Below are 19,553 nucleotides of genomic sequence, written 5' to 3' on the forward strand. Positions count from 1 at the left end.
CAGAGCCTGAGATGGAGCCTGCAGAGACAGAAATGGGCGAGGGAAAAGCTGCCACTGGGAAACGGGAGCAGGAAGGGAGGTGGCACAGTGCTGAGTGCTGGAAAGCAGGGCCAGGCCCTCATCCAGAAACCAGGCTTCTGCTTGCACCCCAAATCCCCATAATTTTGCCCAGATGGGTGGACAGCCCCCACCCTCAGGACTCCTCCCTGCTGTGGGGACCCCAACCGGACCAAGGACAGCACAGAGACACGGGCTGTGAACGGAAGGTGAGTAAAAATTTATTTCATTGTAGAGAACAAAACTAAAACAGCACAGCTGTGCCAGGCCTGGAGCAACGCAGGGCGCAGGGACATCCCTGTGCTCCAGGGCTCTGCCCCACAGACACACTCCAGGCAGGCAGCAGGGATGAAAAGCCCAAGGACACGGCCCTGTGGGTGGGTAGCAGTGGAGAACCCCAGGCTGGCAAAAGCAGCTCTGGACAGAGCCAGTGTTGGGGAGGGTGCCACTGCTGGGATGGGGACAGCATGGCAGGATGCTACCCACAAATGGTGGCTTCTCCAACTCCTCGCTGGCCCCAGGCCACAGTACAAGTTGAAATAGATGAAGGGACACAGCAGCAGCGGGCTGTCCCTCAGTGCTGCCCCGAGCTGCCTGTAAATAAGCCTACCCTGAGTGCAGCTTAAGAGCTACTGTCACTTATTTCACTAGAAACCCCCTGGCACAGCAGAAATGGGTTGGGAGCCCAGGGCAGTAGAGTGTGGAGCTCCCAGGGACAGCACAGGCTGGTATCATTCTTTGAGATGCTGAGAACAGGAGCAGCCCCAAACTCATGCCAGCTGAAATGCCAACTGGCTAGAGGTGGGCATGGAGGGAAAACAGCTTCCAGTTGTACCAGGAGGTGCAATGCTCAGAGCCTCCTGCTCTGGTAGGGACCCACAGAGGGAATGGCAGGACAAGGACCACATGATGGCACCGCCAGGCAAGGGCATCCTCTGCCCGTGTAGTGCTCTCTGGCACTGGGAATACTGGTTGTGGGGGGACAGGGACACACGAGCAGGTAGGAGAGGAGGGCAGATGGGCCAAAATCCAGATGGGGTGGTATTGGGAAACAGGGACTCAGGATGGGAATGTGCCTTATGGGGCCGAAGCTGCCCAGCACTGCTGCAGCAGGCAGAAATCCTGACAGCCTCAGTGCTGGCACTGCTGGAGGCCCTCACGGCTCCAGGAGCATCACCCTGCAGAAGGGATGTGCCCAGCCCATGGACAGATGAACACTCGTGTTTGAACATAAAAACAAACGTTAAAAAATCATTAACAGAATAAAAGAAGGGAGTGATCCCTTTGGCTTCCAGGGAGGAGACCCCAGCTGCCACACAGGCAAGGTGCCCGGGGACCAGTGGGGCGAGGCTGGCTGGTGCCAAGGATCGATCCTGCTGGTGCTGGGAACTCTGGCTTCTCTGATCCTGCAATTGAGGCTGGGGGAGGAGGATTTCCCACCAGGGAGCAGCGGGCCCTCATGGGGCATGGTTCAGGACAGGGAGCTGGTGGCACAGGAAGGACGGGGAGCAGAGCAGCTCTCACTTGTTCTTGGCCAGCACGCGGTACAGCGTGAAGCCCACCAGGGCAGTGACTGCAGCCCCCAGGGCCACCCGGAGCCAGAAGGACGCAGCTCCCAGCTCCACAGCATTCAGGTGGCTGCAAGGGAAGAGAGAAAAGATGGGTGAGTGATGTGAAAGGAGACAGGTGTCCAAACGAGCCTGACAGCTCTTAGGATGGCACGGCTCAGCTCCAGGGGACAAACCCCATCCAAAGGTGCTGGTGCAGCACTGAGCACTGCAAGGCTCCTGGCCCCGCACACCGAGCGCCCGCCACACGGCATCACCATCAAAGCCGACGATGGCTGGTGGAAGGGAGGCAGCCTTCACCCTCCCACAGCCCTGAAATAGCACACCAACATCTAAATAATTAGTACCAGCAAGGAGGTACTCATCTTCCTTTCTAGGTCAGGCTGCTTTTACAGCTCCAAGTGCAGAGAGCCCCAGAAGCGGGTGCAGCGATGCTGGCACAGGGGTGAGAAAATCAGCAGCAGCCACAGTACTGAGCTGGGGACAGGGAGGGAAGGGCCCTGTGCCCTCTGATCCTGCACACTCCCTTCCTAAACACGTGCTGCCCTGCATCACTGAGCTCCTCGACGAGGAGAAAAGACGTATCCATTATTCATTCTCCACTAAATGGGGAGGAGAAGAGCCAATCCCCGGCCCTCCGTTACGCTGTTATTTATTTATACCAAATACCCTAAGATATATAAAGGATATTTAAATTTTAATACTGCAGAGAAAAAAAAAAAAAGGAAAAAAAAAAAAAAAAAAAGAGCGTTGGCTCTAAAAATAAAGTTGTTTATTGAAAAAGCTAAAGGGAAAACCACTCACTGGTAATCCCATCCTGTCCTCCAACGCACCCACATGCTCTCCTGGAAAGGGCAGAGCCCCCACCGTGCTGCCCAGCCCCCTTCAGGAGCAGCTCCTTCCCAAAGCATCCTGAGGTCCTGCTCCTCTGATCTCTTTGCTGCTGCTGATCAGGAGAAAACAGCCACCTCCTCCTCCCTGCAGGCGCTGGCACACTAGGCTGGCTACTCACCTTTCAGCACTTTTTTATCTCAGCCTTCAAAAAACAAAGATCCTGCCATCAGAGCTTATCCAATAAATCTGCCAGAGGGCTGCATGAGGCAGAAGACACTTGAGTCCCTTCGCCCTCTCCTATCGGGGAAAAAAGTGGCCCTTTTGTTCCCATTAATCACATAAGCAGATGATATCAAGAGCTCGGGAGAAACCACGTGGAATGCAGGGTGGGGAAACTGCAGCTTCCTGCCCTCAGCTCCCAGCCAACAGCCCCCTCCGTGGCACGGATACTAACGGGAATGTGGCAGCAGTGGCCAGCTTGGTGTAGACAGCAGTGCTGGGCGGGCCCTGGCTGTGGCAGGAGAAGAGGAATGGTGGTGGGAGGCAGTGCTTGTAGCAGAACTCAGCTGGGGACAGCCCGGGCTGCTGGCTTGCTTCTGGCAGGTCTGCCTTGGAGGCCACAAAAACGCAGGGGATCTGGCTGTCCATGTAGTGTTGCTGCAGGCAGAGGAAGAAGGCGAGGGGTGAACAACTGGCCACTGCCCTATGGATCTCCAGGGAGGGAATCACAAGGGTTCCCCAGCCAAGAGGGGACCAAGGCAGGAGGGCTGGGCAGGCAGCAGCGCTTCCTGGAGGCGTGGGCAGGGCAAGGCTGCTCCTGCACCCTCCTGGAAAATGCAGGGCCGCCACTCAAAAGGCCGACACCTCCCAGGGTGCCTGCACTCACCTTATAAATACTGGCACAGTAACTGAAGGATTTGGGGTCACTCAGGTCATAGATCAAGCAGGCAACGTCACAGGCTGCGTCCGACGCCTTTGTGAACTGCATCTCAGCACTGACCTCGTGCAGCTGGAGCAGGAAAGGAAGGGACAGGGGGCACAGCACTGCCGTGAGGAGACGGAGCCGAGTCTCACATGGACACACACATGATGCAGTGTAACACAGCCACGGGCACAGCACAGCACAGGGGTGCTATGACGGTGTGATACGGGTGGACACAGCCCAGCCCTGCTGCCTGCAGCCAGGCAGACGTAGCAGCAATGTCCCCCTCTCCCACACTTACTATGAGGTACTTTTCCTGGCCGTTGACCTGCACAGTATTGATCGTGTAGAGAGATGGCTCTCCTGGGTCCTCCCTCTGGACCTGCCATGGATGAAAACACCGTCTCAGACAGCAGGGAGAGTGCTTAGGGGAGGGAGAACACTTCACGCTGCTCTGATCCCTGCGGTCTAACAGCCACTGCCCTTGAAAGCCAGCCAGAGTCTGCCACGAGACAAGGGCCGTTAGCAACGAGCAGGGAAAAACCAGCATCACCTTGGTCAGATCAGGAAAGAAACAGCCTCTCAGAATCCTTGGGACAAGCAGAGGGAGGGGACCCACAGTCTTACGCAAAATAAAGGGGCAAGAGCCACAGCGTAGAGGGGTGGTACAAAGCCCTGCGCTGGGATGCCGGCTCTGGCCAGGGCAGGAAGGTGCTGGCACACAGCAGATTGCTCAGCAGCCTCACGCTCTGCCTCCTGCTCCACCAGAGAGGGGAGCAGCCACTCACCGCGAGGCTCCTGCCGAGGAAGGCCTGCAGGAAGGCAGACTTGCCTGCGCCCCTGGCTCCCAGCACCTTGCATAGGAAGACGTTTCTCTGGGTCTGGCCTTTCTCCAGGTCAATCCTCTTCTCCCTGGTCACTGGCAAAAGTAAGGGTGGGTGAGTGCGAGGAGGAACACCAAACTGTCAGGAGGTGAGAGCACTGCTGTACCTGTGAGGGCCTGAGTCTGGGAGTCCTGCTCTGACAGGATGGGGTAGCCCAGGTAGCCGAGGCACTCCAGGCAGTGCTGCACATCCAGGTAGGCTACGAGGCTGGAGAGACAGAGAGCATTGGGAAGCTGGTCAGGGGGATGCTGACAAGGTCAGCAAGCACTACGTGACGGGACTAACAACGTGGGAGAGGGACTGAGCTTACGTCCACTGGCAGAGAAATCCATGCAGGGAAAGCAGGCCTTTATCAGTGGTGCATACCGTGTTGTAGAGCTCAGGGCCCCAGGGCATACAGGGGAAGACACTGAAGAAGTTCTGCAGCTCTGCAGGAGAGAGGGCTCCATCCTGGTCCTGCCAAAACAAGTGGGAGTCAGCAGCTGAGGAAGGACACAGGCTACATGCACACAGCAGCTCTCTACAGCCACATCAAGTGCTGCCAGGGACCCCTCTCTAGGGCTTCTGGCACACTGAAGCCAACTCATTTCCTGCTGCAGAATGACACAGGGATCCTTTCAATAGCAGACATCAATTGCAAGCGAGGCCACAGCTGCGTGACTGCACAAAGAGCCTGAACCCCAGGGACACTCATCACTACAACTAACAGGCACTGCCAGAGGGGATTCTGTTCTGTGACTAAAACTGGAGCCACCACCAGCTCTGCCACTGGGAAGGACCTGTTCACATGCACCCTGCAGCCCTGAGCTGCTGGTCCTGCCACGCTGCAGGCCTGTGCTGCAGGGAAAGCAGCCTGAGGTCTGCAAGCAGTCGCTGAGCCCTCCAGACAACCACACGCCAACACAGCAGCTTCAGGGTAGGCATGCCACAGGGCCACACCACAGAGGATCTGCTGGCATCTGGGCACACAGAGACATGTTTCGACTCAGTGCTGCAGCTCCCATGGAGCCACCATACCCCAGATGCATGCCAACGTGTAAATAATTAGATCAGATGCATGCACATCCAAGACAGGCCCTTCCCTCGCTCTCCAAAGAGCCAGAGCACAGTACAAATGAGTTGCTTTCATTCCCTCTCTGCAGCCCAGCACCCCTTCCACGGGGCTGCCAGCTGTGTGGACACTTCTGCTCAGTTTGTGGCTGCAGGCCAGCAGCTCTGATCACTTTCCCTATCACCCTGTGCGCCACAGACGGTCACACTGCACGGCTGACACCAGCTCAGATCCCAAAGGCCCACACTTAACCACATGCTCTTTGGTCAAGGGTGGTGACCCCAGTCCCACAGCCCCGATGTGCAGCCACAGTGAGGTACCTGCAGCTCACTGCGACCACCCAAGCCTCAGCAAGAAGCTACACGGCGCCCTGCACACCTTGTCATGCTTCTCGAAGAGCCGCTGCAGGAACTGGTAGCCCAGGTGGTTGAGCTCCGTGGAGCAGCCAGGAGGCAGGCGGAACCTGCCAGGAGAGACCCAAGTGAGCAGCTCCAGCACCTCCTCGCTCCCTGAACGAAGGGCAGTGTGTCAGCAGGTCCTCTGCAAAGCCACATCTCAGCCAGAGCACAGGGCTCCACAGTCCCTCCCTGCCCGTGGCCAGTGGCTGTCCCTAGGCCTGGCTGTTCCCTGGCTTTAGGGAGAAGGTGCTGAGCGTGTGGAACATCTGCACCACCTCCCAGACTGGGAGCTTTGCTTAGCCTCACACTCGGCTGCAGAAGGGCACAGCTCTAGACACGGTGCTTTCCATCAGCACGGGCCCTGCTGTCTTCCACCATTGCCTGCTCTCTGGGGAGAAGATGAGGCAGCTCACAGCCAAAGCCTTTTATTACTGCCAGATCACCACCTCCAGGGTGGCAGGGAGCAGAGAAGAGACAGCAGCTACAGAATCAGCCAGGAAGGCTATGCTGACTGCTCACGGCTCCTGACAGCTCGGCTCAGGCAGAGACCAGAACAGCCTTCAAAAGTCCCTTGTTGATGTCAAGGCAAGTCAGGGACAAGCCTTCATCGCTCTGTTCTTTGCCCACCTACGTCACAGCCAACAGCACAGTTAACAACTTCAAGGCCTTCACATTATTGCCAACCCCCCCCTTCCCAGCTCATGATCACAGGGAAAGGTGAGGAGCATGAACAGGGCTATAAGCTTAGGGTGCAGATTCAACCTCAGCCAAGCAATGCAGCAGATGTCAGGGTACTGAGTTGTACACCACGGGGTTGTCACACCCTGCCAGCCCCACTCCACGCCAGGATACGCACTGTGGGTACAGGTAATCATCTGTCAGCTCCAGCTCGTCATCGTAGCCAAAGCGACGAAGGATAGTCCATGTGGTCTCGTGGCGGCCCCTCTGGATGAAGAGCGTGTTGAGGAAGAGGAAGCCTGTGGGGGAGAGATCAAGCAGCTCAGACAACAGGGGCCAGACTGGGATTCAGCCTCAGGGATCTTTGTCTCAGGATTATGTGTTCACCAGAAAAACCACGCTTGGACAGAAAGCTTTACATAGCCATAGCAGGCTCAAGTTTGCTTCATTAGGCCTGGATCGAGATCCAGGAGGCTCAGCCTGGTGACAGGGCCCCTCTGCAATATGCTGAAGGAGGTGGATCCATCCACTCCTTGCAGTGAAGGAGCAGACAGTCCCTGTGCTGTTACCATTTAACGTCAGGCCGTTGTCCTGCACTCCGTCCGTGGTGTTCTTCCACACAACCATCTTCACATCCTCCAAGGCCTGGGGAGCCAGAGGGTTTCCAAAGCAGGACTTCTACCTCCCAAGAGACAGAAGGTCATTGTGAGCCAGCACATGGACAGCAGAAACCCTCTATCTCACCTGCTGGTGAGATAGAAGGACCCAAGAAGGACAGGGAGATACTGCAGCTCTACAGCCAACCCTACCTGAAAGTAGTTGAGTTCATCATCGCTGAGGATCTGGTTATTATCTTGGTCTGAGAGGTTGAAAATCCGGGTCAGTGCTCGTGAACATGCAGGTCTCAGCTGCAAGGGACCAACCATAGTAACAAAACCAGGGCACTGCATTCGGTGTGGCTCTTTCCTCTGCCTCCCAAACCCCAAAGCCCTTCCTGCAATGGGAGCGTGGCTCAGGTAGGCCAGCACCACAGCCATGCTGAAGCTGGAGGTCAGAAGCATGACAGCCCACAGGGAAGGTTTCCCTTGGACTCCTCCCACCACACAGTCTGGAGCACAAGGGCTCCTGCAGATATCTCTGGTCAGTGTACTCTCATCTGGCTGCACTTAACAGGGAGAGCTCTTTCCTCCTCTGTTGGCTCCCCCCAGGGGTAACTGCTTTCCCCTTCTTGCTACTTTGGCACAAATTCTCCACATCCTTCCCAGGGGTAAAAGGCACAGCAACCAGTCTGGAACTCTGTGACCCCACAGATGTGATAGGCACAGACACCTCCAGGAGCTGTGAGCAGATTCCTACCTGCTTCTCTTCCGGGTCATAGAGGGGTGCAGTGGGATGCAGCACAGCTTTCTGGGCATAGTAAAAGAGCTCAGAGATGTTCTTGAGGTTCTTGGCAGAGCACTGTGGATTCAAAGGAAGACACAATGCTATGAGTGGGCAACGGGCTTGTGACAGTGGGGAGGAGGTTGACAGGAGCTCTCCAAGCCACAAAATAATGCATGAAAGCACAGAGCAATCTCTGTCCAGCATCAGGAAGAAAACAAAGTGGAATCCTCCTGCACACACTCAGGCTCTGCTGTGCCTCAGAGCCTACATGGGCTGCGTGCAGTTCCAGCACTATTTACAGCTAGACAGGGCAGACACCAAAACCCACTCTATGTGTGGAAAGCAAAGCACAGAAAGCATAAAGCACAGGTCCTAGAGGCTCAGACTGAAGTCATTCTGCAGAGCAACACTAGTGGGGCAGAGACCCCAAAACATGAAGGCTCCCCTGGCCCACAGTCATGTGCTCCCACCCCTCACAGAGGCTTTTCATAAACACTCAGGTCCCTCACCTCCACACAGGTCTCAATCTCCGAGAACTGGTTCATGATGGGCAGGATGACTTCCATGGAGCTCCCCATCTGCAGGTCAGACTTGTTTCCAACTAAAATAATGGGGATCCTGGGGGAGAAAGATGGTGAGTCAGAGAGCACGAGTGGGGCCACCCCCCTGCCAGCCTCAGCTGGGCTCCAGCTGCACACGTTGCTGCACAGCCGCCCAGGGAGCCTCCCTGCCTTCCTCTGCAAGGTCCAGAACAGCTTTCCTGCTTCCTACGGCTGGGAGCATCCATCTGGAGAAACAGACTGCCTGATCCTGCTTACGCTTTCACCCAGCAGCAATATGTTCAGGAGCTTTTAATCCAACGCAGCAGCCTTCTGTCTAAGCGACCCACATGCAGCCTATGGCTTCTGTGCTGCCATCCTCCCTTAGCAGCCTCCCTCTTCTTGCCTTGCCAGAGAGACACGAAGGTGGGGGGAGGGGGAAAACCTTCTCCTGTGACCCTCTGACTCAGCTAGACCCACAAGGGAGAAAAGCCCCCACATTCTTCTGCTGCAAGTGGTCTAACCACCAGTTGCACAGCTGGCCCAATCTGAGCAACCTCCACAGGCAACAAAGGCAGTGAGGGCCCTGCAACCTCCCAGCTCTGCCCGCAGTACCTGGCACCCTTTTCAGCTCCTCCGTTCACCATGGGGATCCATTTTGTGCGAATCTGCAAGGCAAGCACAGAGAAGGACCTGTGAGAGCAGACTGGGGAGGGAGAGGCAGCTCCCAGTGCACACAACGTGGCTGTCAGCAGGGCCCTGCAGCCATCTGCTCCCCAGCATTCCCCCACACCAGCAGGCAGAGCACACCCAGGGATGCTGTATGCCAGCAGAAAGATGTGACAGGCCTGTTGCCTCCAGCACAGACGGACAATTGCCAGCTTAGGAGCAAGCCCAGGCTGTGCTCAGCCTGTCTCTGCTTGCAGGAGTCCCAAACCCCAAAAGCTCTGGAGGGCTGGGGGCATTTCAAGGCTCCCAAAGGGGACACGTTACCTTCTCAATCGTGGCTTCCTTGGTGACATCATACACCACACAGACCACATTGGCCTGCAAGAGAGAAGCAGAAAAGGAGTGAGCAAAAGTCCTGGTGCTCTCACAATGGCAGGGAAGCCTTCCAAGCTCAGGCAGCTCCAGCCCCAAATGCTGCCACTGCGCATGCACTAAAACCCAGCAGCTGTGGTTTAGAATGCATGAGCAGTACGCACAAAAACACAACACACATGCTGCCTGCAGGCTTGCTGGGAACTGGACAACATCAGCTATAACCTCAGCTGTTTTGTGCCAGCATGCAGAATCTCCCTTCTCAGCTCTTGGCACAGCATAGATGTTTTCCTTCCCCACACTGGCAGAAAGCACACGGCGGCTCCCACCCCTGCTCCTCCCTGCATGTAAGGCCTCCATATAACAGGAAGGGCACACGTGTGGCCATGCCAGCCACACAACAGCCATACCAAGCCAGGCAGGGTGGGAGCAGCACACAGAGCTGCTCAGCTCAAGCCTAAAGGCAGGGCAAAGGCAGAGGAGCCCTTTGACCACAACGCCTCGCTGCTGCCCAACCCCAGCTCTGCAGTGGGATGCCGGGAGCACAGCCTCACTTCTCTCTGCTTCAGGCCTCATCCCACAGCCACCAGCACAGCCACCACCACGCCATGCTCTCCCAAGTGATGCTCTTGGGGTGCCAGCCCTGTGCCAGGCAGCCAGGATCCCCTTCTCCATTTGGCTGTGCATGGGAACCACTCCTTCCCCTCCCTGCACTTGACCCCTCAACTCCCCCACTTCCACGCACACAGTGGTTTGGCAGCTGCTGACCTCCCCCTGCCAGCCCTGCACAGACAGCACTGACACTGACGCTTTCTTTCAAGCAGACAGAAGGGATCACTGGCCCTTTCAGGGGAGAGTTTAGTGCTAATCCCAGGGATGCACAAGGGTTTAGGCAGGATTTTCTGGAGCCGTTTTAAGCATCTCAGGACATTCCTCCTGTCTGGGCAGAGGGAGCAGGAGCCCAGTGCCCGTGGCCCACCTCCTCAGCTGTTAGATGCCAAGGTGGAACAACGCAAAAGTTTTGCTGTGAGATGCACAGGGGAGGAGAAGGCTTTGTTACGTACTATCAAGACACCCTCCTCTTGAAGAAGCCAAAATTAATCCCACAGTGAGGGAAAGCAGCAGGGCCAGTTGGATGGATTCTTTCTCCTCCCTGGCCAATATGCCCCAGGGCTCCATCTCCCAAAACACCATCTCTGTGTCACTGCTTTATCAGACAGCCACAGGGACCTCAAGCAGGGAGCAGAGGGTCTCATCAACAACTGCTGCTCCCCTCCACCTCCTGGGAACATCCCAGGACTGGAAGCACACCACTTGCTCAGCAGCCTCCTCTACCTACTGGTCAGGAGGGAGCTGCCCCCCTCTGCTCACCTTCTGGTGGCTCTCCAGAAGGCGAGGACAAGCCCTGTAACAGCTTACAACACAGAGAAGGATTAAACAAAGTGCTAAACAAACTGCTAGCGTTAATCCGCAGATAACCAACTGCCTGCACATCTCTGGGTGGTTAATGGAAAGAGAGAGCAGTCACATGTCACGGGCAGGCTCATGGCAGTGCAGCCTTCTGCCCTGCGATGCCCCATCCAGCCCCGCTCACCTTAGCAATCTCCTCTTGTAGCTCATCCTCAGTCTGCTCTGTCTCTGGAAAGGGAGAAGAACTGTCACCACCCACTATCAATGGCTGCTGCGGTAGGGGCAGCACCCTTCCTGCTTGCTGCAGGTATGCAAGGAGAAGAGAGGCCAGCAGGGAACAAGGCAGTCTCACCTGAGTAGTCTACAATGTGAGTGGGGACCTTCTCAGGTGTGACATCAGCCGGGATCGTGATCTCTTCTGCACGAGGTGGCACCTACAAAGCAGGCACTGTGTTCTGCTGCATGAAGCAGCCAGCCAGACCAAGCAGTGGTGAGGATGGGAGATGGGGCACTCAGATCTCAATGTAGCTGCTGCCCAGGAAGGGTGACTCCTGCCCGCAGATTGCTTCCCTGCAAGCTGGGAGCTGCAGCAGGCTGGTGTGTGCTATTGCCTGCTTCTCACACAATGAAATCTGACAGCCTCCCAGCCCTGAGCACTGCCTGGAGACGCAGCCCTGTGTCCCATCATGAAAGCAGCACTTAAAAAAAAAATCAGAGCTGCCACCCCCACACTAAGCCCTCAAGTGCTCCCCTAGCTCCAGCCTGAGCTCCTGGCAGCTGGAGACAGGCTAAGCTGATTGCCTGGGCTTTGCTGTGAAACAGAAAGGTGCTGGAAACCAGTTGTTCCCCTGCAAGCTTATGCTTCCAATTGAGCACTATCTGCCTGCGGGCAGGCTGCTGGTGGAGCAGTGCAGTGCCCCTTCTGCATCCAAGCTGGGATGGGACGGCAAGCCACACAGCCAGAGGCCCAGATGGGCACGTGTAGGCAGGCTGGAGACCACAGTGACAGCCCTGCTCAGTGCCAGGCCCTGGTCCAGCCACGCAGAAAGGCAGGCGTGGCCCGGCCCCTTCCATGGGCTCTGTTGCGGTACTGCGATGAGGCTGCAAAGCCCCCGAGGGAGCAGCAAGGAACGAGGCCCCAGAGGAACAACACTCAAACGGAGACGCCGCATGGGTGGGGGCACGGAGAAAGCACCGCTCCGCCTCCAAACGCCTGGGGCCGCAGCCGGACACAGCGGTGCCAGCGCCGCCCTGCAGCTCCGCGCTCACCTCCTCGGGGAACTCCTCTCCCACCAGAGCCATGATCAGGGACGTCTTCCCCACCTGGGCTAGGAAAGAAAGGGGAAACGTTGGCGCTGCACGGAGCAGCACACACCCGGCCTCAGCGGCCGTTCCCGGCCCGACGCCACAGGGCCCAGCGGAGGCCCGCACCGCGGCGAGAAACCGCTGCCACCGGCCTCAGCACCGCGGGGACCGCAGCACCAGGAGCCAAAGCCTCGGGCGGCCCGGCCGCTTCTCCCCCCCGGCCCCGCTGTCCGCCCTTACCCTCCCCCAGCAGCAGGATCCGCACGTCCCGCTTCATGGCGGCACCGCCGCCGCTCCCGGGGTCGCCGCCGCCGCCAGCGCCGCTTCCGGTGGCAACCAGCGAGTGGTGAGGGATAGAGCGGCGCTGCCAAGCACAGCTCCCCCTGCCGGTCGGAGGTATTACCCTCGCGTTTCGTCTTGTTTTATTAGCCAAAAAATATATATATAGAGAGAGCAGCAAATCGTGTCATAAATAAACAGCACAGCACAGCAGTCCCGGAGCGCCCCACGACCCGCCGCAGGGGCTGCGGCCTAGCTGGGGGGCTGAGCCGGGGCCTGGCGTACAGCCGCAGCCCGGCCCGCAGCGAGGCCACCCCGCCTCAGGCGCCCAGCAGCTCCCAGACGAGAACCGCGCTGTGCGAGGCCGTCAGCAAGCGGCGGCCGGCTGGAGCGAAGCGACAGAGGTGGACGGCGTCATCGTGAGCGGCGTAGTCCTGGGGGAGGCCGGCAGGGCAGCGCTGCAGCCGGAGGAGCCGCTCTGTGGGGAGACACGCTGGGGTCAGAGCCTGAGGGTGGGGGGTGGTTCATCTGGAGAAGGCTCAAGAGACATTACTGCTCCTCTACAGCTCCTGAAAGGAAGCCAGCAGCCCCCTGCAGAGAAGGAGCTGGGGGTCCTGATGGCTGAAAAGCTGAAGGTGAGGCAGCAGGGTGTGATGACAGCTGGGAAACAAATGGAATCGTGGGCTGCATCAGCAGAGGGGGGGCCAGCAGGGACAGGGAGGTGACCGTCCCTCTGTGCTCTGCTCTTGTGAGGCCCCATCTGCAGCACTGCGTCCAGGGCAGGAGCCCCCAGGCCAAGCAAGACAGGGAGCTGTTGGAGAGGGTGCAGGGGAGCCACAGAGATGATCAGGGGCTGCAGCACCTCCCTTATGAGGACAGGCTGAGGGAGCTGGGCTTGTTCAGCCTGGAGCAAAGAAGGCTGGGGGTGACCTCATTGCAGCCTGCAGTACCTAAAGGGAGCCTACAGACAGGAGGGGAGTCAACTCCTGAAAAGGGTGGATAACAGCAGGACAAGGGGAAATGGTTTGAAGTTGAAAGAGGCAGGATTGAGGTTGGATGTCAGGGGAAGTTCTTTGCTGTGAGAGTGGTGAGGTGCTGGAACAGCTGCCCAGAGAGGCTGTGATGCCCCGTGCATCCGTGGAGGTGTTCAAGGCCAGGTTGGATGGAGCCCTGGGCAGCCTGGGCTGGTATTAAATGAGGAGGTTGGTGGCTCTGCCTGTGGCAGGGAGGTTTCAAGATTCATGATCCTTGAGGTCTTTTCCAACCCAGGCCATTCTGAATGTTAGGAAACATTTCTGCTCAGAAAGAGCAATGCTACAGTGGCACTGCTGCTCAGTGATGGAGGTGTTCCAGAACCCTGGGGATGTGGCACTGAGGGAAGTGGGCAGTTGGAGTAGATGATCTGAGAGTTCTTTTCCAACCTTACCACTTCTCTGTTTTTTCCCTGCCTGACACACTACCCTGCCCTGAAGCAGGGCAGATACTTCACTCCCAGGGCTGTTGTTCCTGGGATGACACACCTAGGGGGACGAGCAGAGCCCACAGCACTGGCTGGTACTCACCGCTGAAGCCGACAGCCATGAAGCGCGCTGCAGGAGACAGACTCAGGGACGTGGCAAAGTATGGCAAGGAGATCTTCTCAACAACCTGTGCTCCAGCAAGAGAAGCACAGCAACATCTCAGAACTGAGCAGGCAGCAAAACAGCTGCCTAAGTGACACCTTCAGGAGGGTAAAGGGCTCCTCCTCCGTGGGGAGGCTGACAGATGCACAACCTCTCTCCAGGCTCAAAAACCTGCCAAAGGCACCCCCCTTCAAGAGGTGACATGACAATTTAGAGACTGTTAGCGTTCCCAAAAGCAAATACCTTCCCCTCCAGAAGAAGCATCAGTGACTGGCAGCCTGCCCAGGGGCCTGGGGCCAGAGCTGGAGTTTCTGAGTGAAAAGCTGCCACACTGCCCAGCTGCTTGCTGAACCAATTTCAAAACCTAAAGCTTGTATTACTTGCAGCTCCTATTAGCAGGAGTGGATACTGCAGTGGGAGCTGTCATTTGGGTCAAGAGGGGGTCCAGCTCTCCCCCTGCAGAAAGAGGGGCTCATCTGCAAGCCTCTGCTTTATGTTGCAGGCCCTTCGAGGGAGGTGGGGAGCACTGCCTCCCCACCATCTCATTCAACAAAGCCATGCAATGGAGCACATGCTGCCTGGGCACGATGCACAGGGAGGGTACAAATACCTGTTTCTTGCGCAGGCTGTAAAACAGGGCTTCCTTCTGCATCCCAAAGCCAACGTAGACCAAGGTTCCATGCTCCCAAGGGCAGAACGCAGCCAGGCTGGGTGGCAGGCTGCCATGACCCTGGCAGGGGAAACCAAAAGGAACCAAACTGAGGCTAGCTTTTCCAGCCCAACACAACACAGCAGGGAGCAGAGGAGAGCACGGAGCAGTACCAGCCATTGGGCTGTAGGTGTATGAGCACTGGAAAATTCATATGATACAAAAAGGCTGTTTTCTCCCTCTCTCATTGCCATCTCAGCCCTGCTCGCTGCAAAGAAACAAGGAGCAAACACACACTGCCATGGAAACCTGAAGCTCGTTGTTTACTGTCAAGGAAGCAGGACACACGAGAGCCCAACAGGCAGAATTTCCACCCTGACATTATTCCCGCGTGGGCTTGAAGGTTGGGCTGGATTAATGGATTAGTTTCAACACAAGCCAATAGAGCCCAAAAGATACATCGTTAGTATGGGATGCAAGATCAGTCCTTCCCAAATTCACCATGGGGAGACCTGTAACAGCCTGCAATGTGCGTGGGCCTGGGGGCAGCAGGTGAGGATCAGAAAAGCCCACCTTCCTCTTGCATGCCAACGTCAGGTACACAAGGGGCCAATATCCTGTCCCATACAGAACCCCTCCATTTTCTAGCAACATCGTTCTGCTCAGATCCCTGACTTTGACTGGTCTGCAGCCAGCTCTGCAGAGTAACGGAGACTCAGGGCTGGAGCAGGAGTATTTGGCTCTGTTCACAGTCACTGGGCTCCTGGTTCAGGATATTCACACTCATTGGCAGTGTCAATCAGCAGGATGCTCATCGTTAGGTCTCTCACCTGCACACTGCCTGTGCTGGCTCCTGGCTGTGCTCAGTTTCACACAGCATAGCAGTATCAGCTGTGTGAACGCAGTTTTTTCTCTTCATGCTCACAAAATCAGTGCTTCCCAGTGGTGAAGCAGCACCCTGTGCAGCTCACACTGCCTGTCAACACCTCAAAGGTGCACGAGTAAGATATCCCACGAGCAGCAGAACCCATGAAAATCACCTTCCTAAGCGGACTCACTGTTTGCACCCATCCTTCTCAAAGCCTCGAGGCATCCCTCCCCTCCTGGGTGACTGAAACAACACATGTAAACACACTGGACTGAGCTGACAGGATGGTTTCACGTGACTTTGGATGGGGTTAGGATGCTTCAGCATCCCATCTACAGCCAGGGAGAGCGTGCTGAAGGGACTGGGGCTGCATGGTGCCAAGACACGGACGTGAGTGGGGGAGCAGAACACTCACCTCGGGGCTGGCAGGAGCAGGGAAGCTAAGCCAGTCGAGGAGCTCACACTTATCCTTCAGCCAGTCGGAGGCCCAAACGCTGACCCGGCGGTCTGAGCTGGTAGCCAGCCACAGCTCAGCTCCTTGCACCCCAAAATCATGGTACTACAGAAGACAAAAGCAACGTCACGGCTCTTGCAGTGCAGAAGCTTTAAAGAAAGCTGTCAGCAAGAACTAGCAGAGGGCATGACTTCATGGGAATACAAGGGATTAATGCCGGGATTAATCTCCTGGATTCTCTCATCTGAGCAGTGCTTAAAGTCATTTATCACAATAAAATAGGACAAGGAAGCAGTGATTGCAGAGCCAGCAGCAAGCTCTGGGCTGAAAGCCCCGGCAGAAGAGGAGTGAGTGCCTGGCCAGAACGATACACATCTCTTCCCTCGGACACCTCATCTGAGCATCTCCTAGGAGACTGCAGATACAGTACGTGTTCTTCACCTAAAGCAGAGGAAGACCTCCTCACTCCACAGTCACCAGGAAAAACAGCTTTGCAGCCTTGTGCAGATTTTAAAGTCAGAGATCTTAGGCAAAGTTACTGTCATCTCAGGAAGTCACAAAGAGACCCTCCATGGAGGGAAATACAAAAGATGCTAAAAACACCCCACTATTGGGCTAACAAGCCTTCTGGCTTCACAGAGCAACCCCACAAAGAGCCAGATGCACACACAGAGCCAGGCTGCTAAGGAGTGAAGTGGGGAAATCGCATCAAGGCTGTTAGTGGGGGCATGGGCCAACCCAGGCTGCCCTCAAGGGATGCTGCTCTTGGAGGGCCCATAGTGCATGCACAGAGTGCCTGCCCACCCTCTCAGGCAACCTGAGAGCAATGCAGAGGCTTTTCTCCACTAAAACTATCCCTGAAAAAAAAAAAAAAGCCAACAGAAGTTACTGGAGGTGCTGGGCCTAAAAAGCAGAGCAGAACAACTGACCCAGCCAGGCTGCTGCTCTCTCCCACAGTGCAGGGACCTCACTCCCACACGGTGCTGGGACACACAGGCAGGTCTTACCTGCTTCCTGATGCACTGCAGGACGGTGATAGCAGAGCCTTTGTGGTCAGCAAGGATGCGGATGGTCATTCCAGTGCGAGGGCTGCTGACAGCCACGATTCCATCCTTGCCCCCTGATAAAATCATTTCTCCTGTGGTCAAAGAAGAGAACGGGATAATTCTTATAGAAGAGTCTGATGTCATGGGACGGCAGAGTCCCAAAACACCTGAAAGACTGGGAACATCTGAACGAAGAGCTGGGTAAGATCAGATGTTTCAGGGACACACGCTAAATCACATCCAAACAAGAGCCAAAGCAGCTTGTAAACAGGAAGACAAAAAGGAATATTTGCTGCATCCAAACTACTTGCTTGTATCACTGCCAATATATCTGCCAAAACCCATTTACCATGTGCTCTACTGACAGGTCTGCCAAAGTCCATTGGTACGAGCTCTCCCTGGGCCCAGCTTTTTGTGCAAGTTTTTGGAGGCAAGACCTGTGCTTGGGTAACCCTGGTAAAAGCGAGCTGTGCTCCCCAGGCAACATCCCTGCTGTTACAACAAGCAATCTCACCATCTGTGGAGTAGGCAATTGCTGTCAGTGTGGTGGCATGGGGGTGCATTTTCAGCTCCATCTCTGTCCTGGAAATACTGAAGACACGGATGGTGCCATCACTGTATCCTGCCACCACATGCTGACTCTCAGCTTCCCATGCAACGTTGGGGTGAGGCTTCCAGGCCAGGCACTGGCAACTCTGCAAAGGAACCAGGGAAGATAGATGATGACAGTGCAGACAGCAGGACTGGGCACAGCAAATGCACTAAAGGCTCCACCTGCAAGTATTTCTTCAGCTTCAGGTTGGTCTGTGAGGACACAGCAGTCCAAAGCAGTTAGACTGCATCCTCTACCCAGACAAAAAGACTGAAGTGCCACAAAGGATTACCTGGTTCAGCACTTGAAACTGTACCACCAGCTCCATTCTGCTGAGGGACCAAACCCTCACGCTGCCATCTTCCCCACACGTGGCACAGAGAGTCTCATCAGGACTGAAGGACACCTCGGTCACCTGCAGCAAGGAGGGAGATGGGGAACAGGAGCCCTACAAATAACAGCCTGCAGCACATCAGCCCCTCTTCCCCTCCCACTCCCCAGGACTCCTCCAAACATGAAGCCCCATGTGTAAAGGAAGGAGAGTTGTTTAATTTTTGTGCTGAGAAGAAATCTGGGACTGACAGCCAGGCTTGCAATGGAAATCATTAAACCTAACCACAAAGCTAAACCAGGCACTACACAACATAAATCTAAGTAAAAGATCTTCCACCACTTGAAATCTTCCAGTTTAGATCTTCGTGTTTTAGGCAAAGAAAATTCTCCATTACGGGTGTTCAGCAATCAGGCTGCTTCCACACATTGCAGCACTCCACAATTAAACCTCAGTGACTCAGCCAGCTGCATTTTCCACTCTGGCAGAAAGACCCACAGCTACTCACAGGCTGAGGCTGAGAAACACCTGAGGCTGAAGCAGCTGAGCCTGCGAATGCCTGCAGCACAACCCCTTGGGCACAAGCATGATGCAGAACACCCGCTGCTCCACGTAGCAAAGCACAACCATCCCTGCCCCTCAAACCTTGCTTTTGTGGCCGCTGATGAGCCGGATGCTTGTGCTCTCCTTCCAGTTGATGTACCACAGTGTTCCTGCTGTGGTGCCCACAATCCCCATTTCTAAAGAGTCATCGAAGGCCATGCTGACTATCGTCCCATCCAGGGTGATCTCATGTTCTAGCAGGACTGAGCTAGGTCTGGAGGAAGGGAAGATCCGAGAGGGAACACTCAGCTACTGGAAGACACTGCCTCCTTTAAATGCAATTTTCTAGTATGCACAGTGTTTAGAAAGCAGTTGTTCAGTGTGGGGCACCCGAATGCTGCACAGTGACTGGTGCTGCACAGAGACCATTGCTGATAGGAGAGAAGCAAAACAGGGGATGCAGCAGCATAAAAAGGAAACAAAGGTAAGATATTTTCATTCATTCTTTTAAAGGAGCTTCTATAAGCCACTGACTTAAACCCCACCCATTTCCAATACCAAGAAGATTGAACTGTTAGCAAAAATCCAATAAAAATGACCATGCAGGAAGAGTCAAGAGTGAAGGGATGGAGGGGAGGTAAGGATGAAGAGCAGCAGCACAGCTGTGGGCAGAGCTCACGCATCTGTGAAAAGCCACCTTTCAGACAGCCCCCAGATGAGGGGAAGAGCACCTGAGGAGCACAGCACGAGGTGGGTGCCAGCAGGGCAGATGCTGGAGCTCACCTACCTGGCCTTGGGCCCCTTCGGCCTCAGCTCCTGCGTGGCCCCCACTGCCCACAGGCGGATGCGCTTCGCGTTGCTGCCGCTCACCAGCCTGTTGCAGCGGCACACCAGCACACCTGGGAGGCAAATGGAAGCACCCGTGGACACCCACCCATGAATAAACCCCACTGCTCTCAGCCACCAACTCACTGGGCAGCACACCTGCTGTTCTCACAGCCCAGAAATAGCCCCCCGACCCACTCAGCTCTGACACCCGGCTCACAGATCAACTGCCACCCAATAGGGAAAATCCATTTTTCCAGCCACAGCTGAAACG

General features: G+C 55.9%; 2 protein-coding genes across 4 annotated transcripts in view; both read right to left on the reverse strand.

Moving 5' to 3' along the window:
* Window positions 1-256: 256 nt before the first annotated feature.
* Window positions 257-12,447, reverse strand: RHOT2 (ras homolog family member T2). 3 transcript variants are annotated; one of them, XM_048962031.1, is made up of 19 exons: window positions 12,311-12,434; window positions 12,035-12,093; window positions 11,118-11,199; window positions 10,950-10,993; window positions 9,308-9,361; window positions 8,930-8,982; window positions 8,285-8,393; window positions 7,749-7,850; window positions 7,202-7,300; window positions 6,962-7,070; window positions 6,571-6,691; window positions 5,695-5,779; window positions 4,576-4,721; window positions 4,372-4,472; window positions 4,170-4,300; window positions 3,683-3,763; window positions 3,346-3,468; window positions 2,914-3,116; window positions 257-1,695 (listed from the first exon to the last, which is right to left on the reverse strand). In XM_048962031.1, the coding sequence occupies exons 1-19, from the start codon at window positions 12,345-12,347 to the stop codon at window positions 1,578-1,580; spliced, it is 1,857 nt and encodes a 618-aa protein (XP_048817988.1). In that variant the 5' UTR covers window positions 12,348-12,434; the 3' UTR covers window positions 257-1,577. The 3 variants fall into 3 exon arrangements, with proteins under 3 accessions (XP_048817988.1, XP_048817989.1, XP_048817990.1); XM_048962032.1 differs by having other exon boundaries at window positions 12,035-12,088; window positions 12,311-12,401; XM_048962033.1 differs by lacking the exon at window positions 257-1,695 and adding an exon at window positions 1,704-2,661 and having other exon boundaries at window positions 12,311-12,447.
* Window positions 12,448-12,491: 44 nt separating this feature from the next.
* The window catches only part of WDR90 (WD repeat domain 90), a 29,624-nt gene continuing 22,562 nt past the window's right edge, over window positions 12,492-19,553 (reverse strand). Inside the window, exons 35-43 of the mRNA XM_048962011.1 lie at window positions 19,242-19,353; window positions 18,557-18,728; window positions 17,873-17,995; window positions 17,503-17,683; window positions 16,950-17,080; window positions 15,904-16,047; window positions 14,582-14,701; window positions 13,912-13,996; window positions 12,492-12,827 (exon numbers count right to left, since the gene is read on the reverse strand). Coding sequence (XP_048817968.1) covers window positions 12,670-12,827; window positions 13,912-13,996; window positions 14,582-14,701; window positions 15,904-16,047; window positions 16,950-17,080; window positions 17,503-17,683; window positions 17,873-17,995; window positions 18,557-18,728; window positions 19,242-19,353 — 1,226 coding nt within the window. The 3' untranslated portion in view covers window positions 12,492-12,669. The remainder of the gene's footprint in view (window positions 12,828-13,911; window positions 13,997-14,581; window positions 14,702-15,903; window positions 16,048-16,949; window positions 17,081-17,502; window positions 17,684-17,872; window positions 17,996-18,556; window positions 18,729-19,241; window positions 19,354-19,553) is intronic.

The sequence above is a fragment of the Lagopus muta genome, chromosome 15 (assembly GCF_023343835.1).
Source record: "Lagopus muta isolate bLagMut1 chromosome 15, bLagMut1 primary, whole genome shotgun sequence".
NCBI classification, from domain to species: Eukaryota; Metazoa; Chordata; class Aves; order Galliformes; family Phasianidae; genus Lagopus; species Lagopus muta.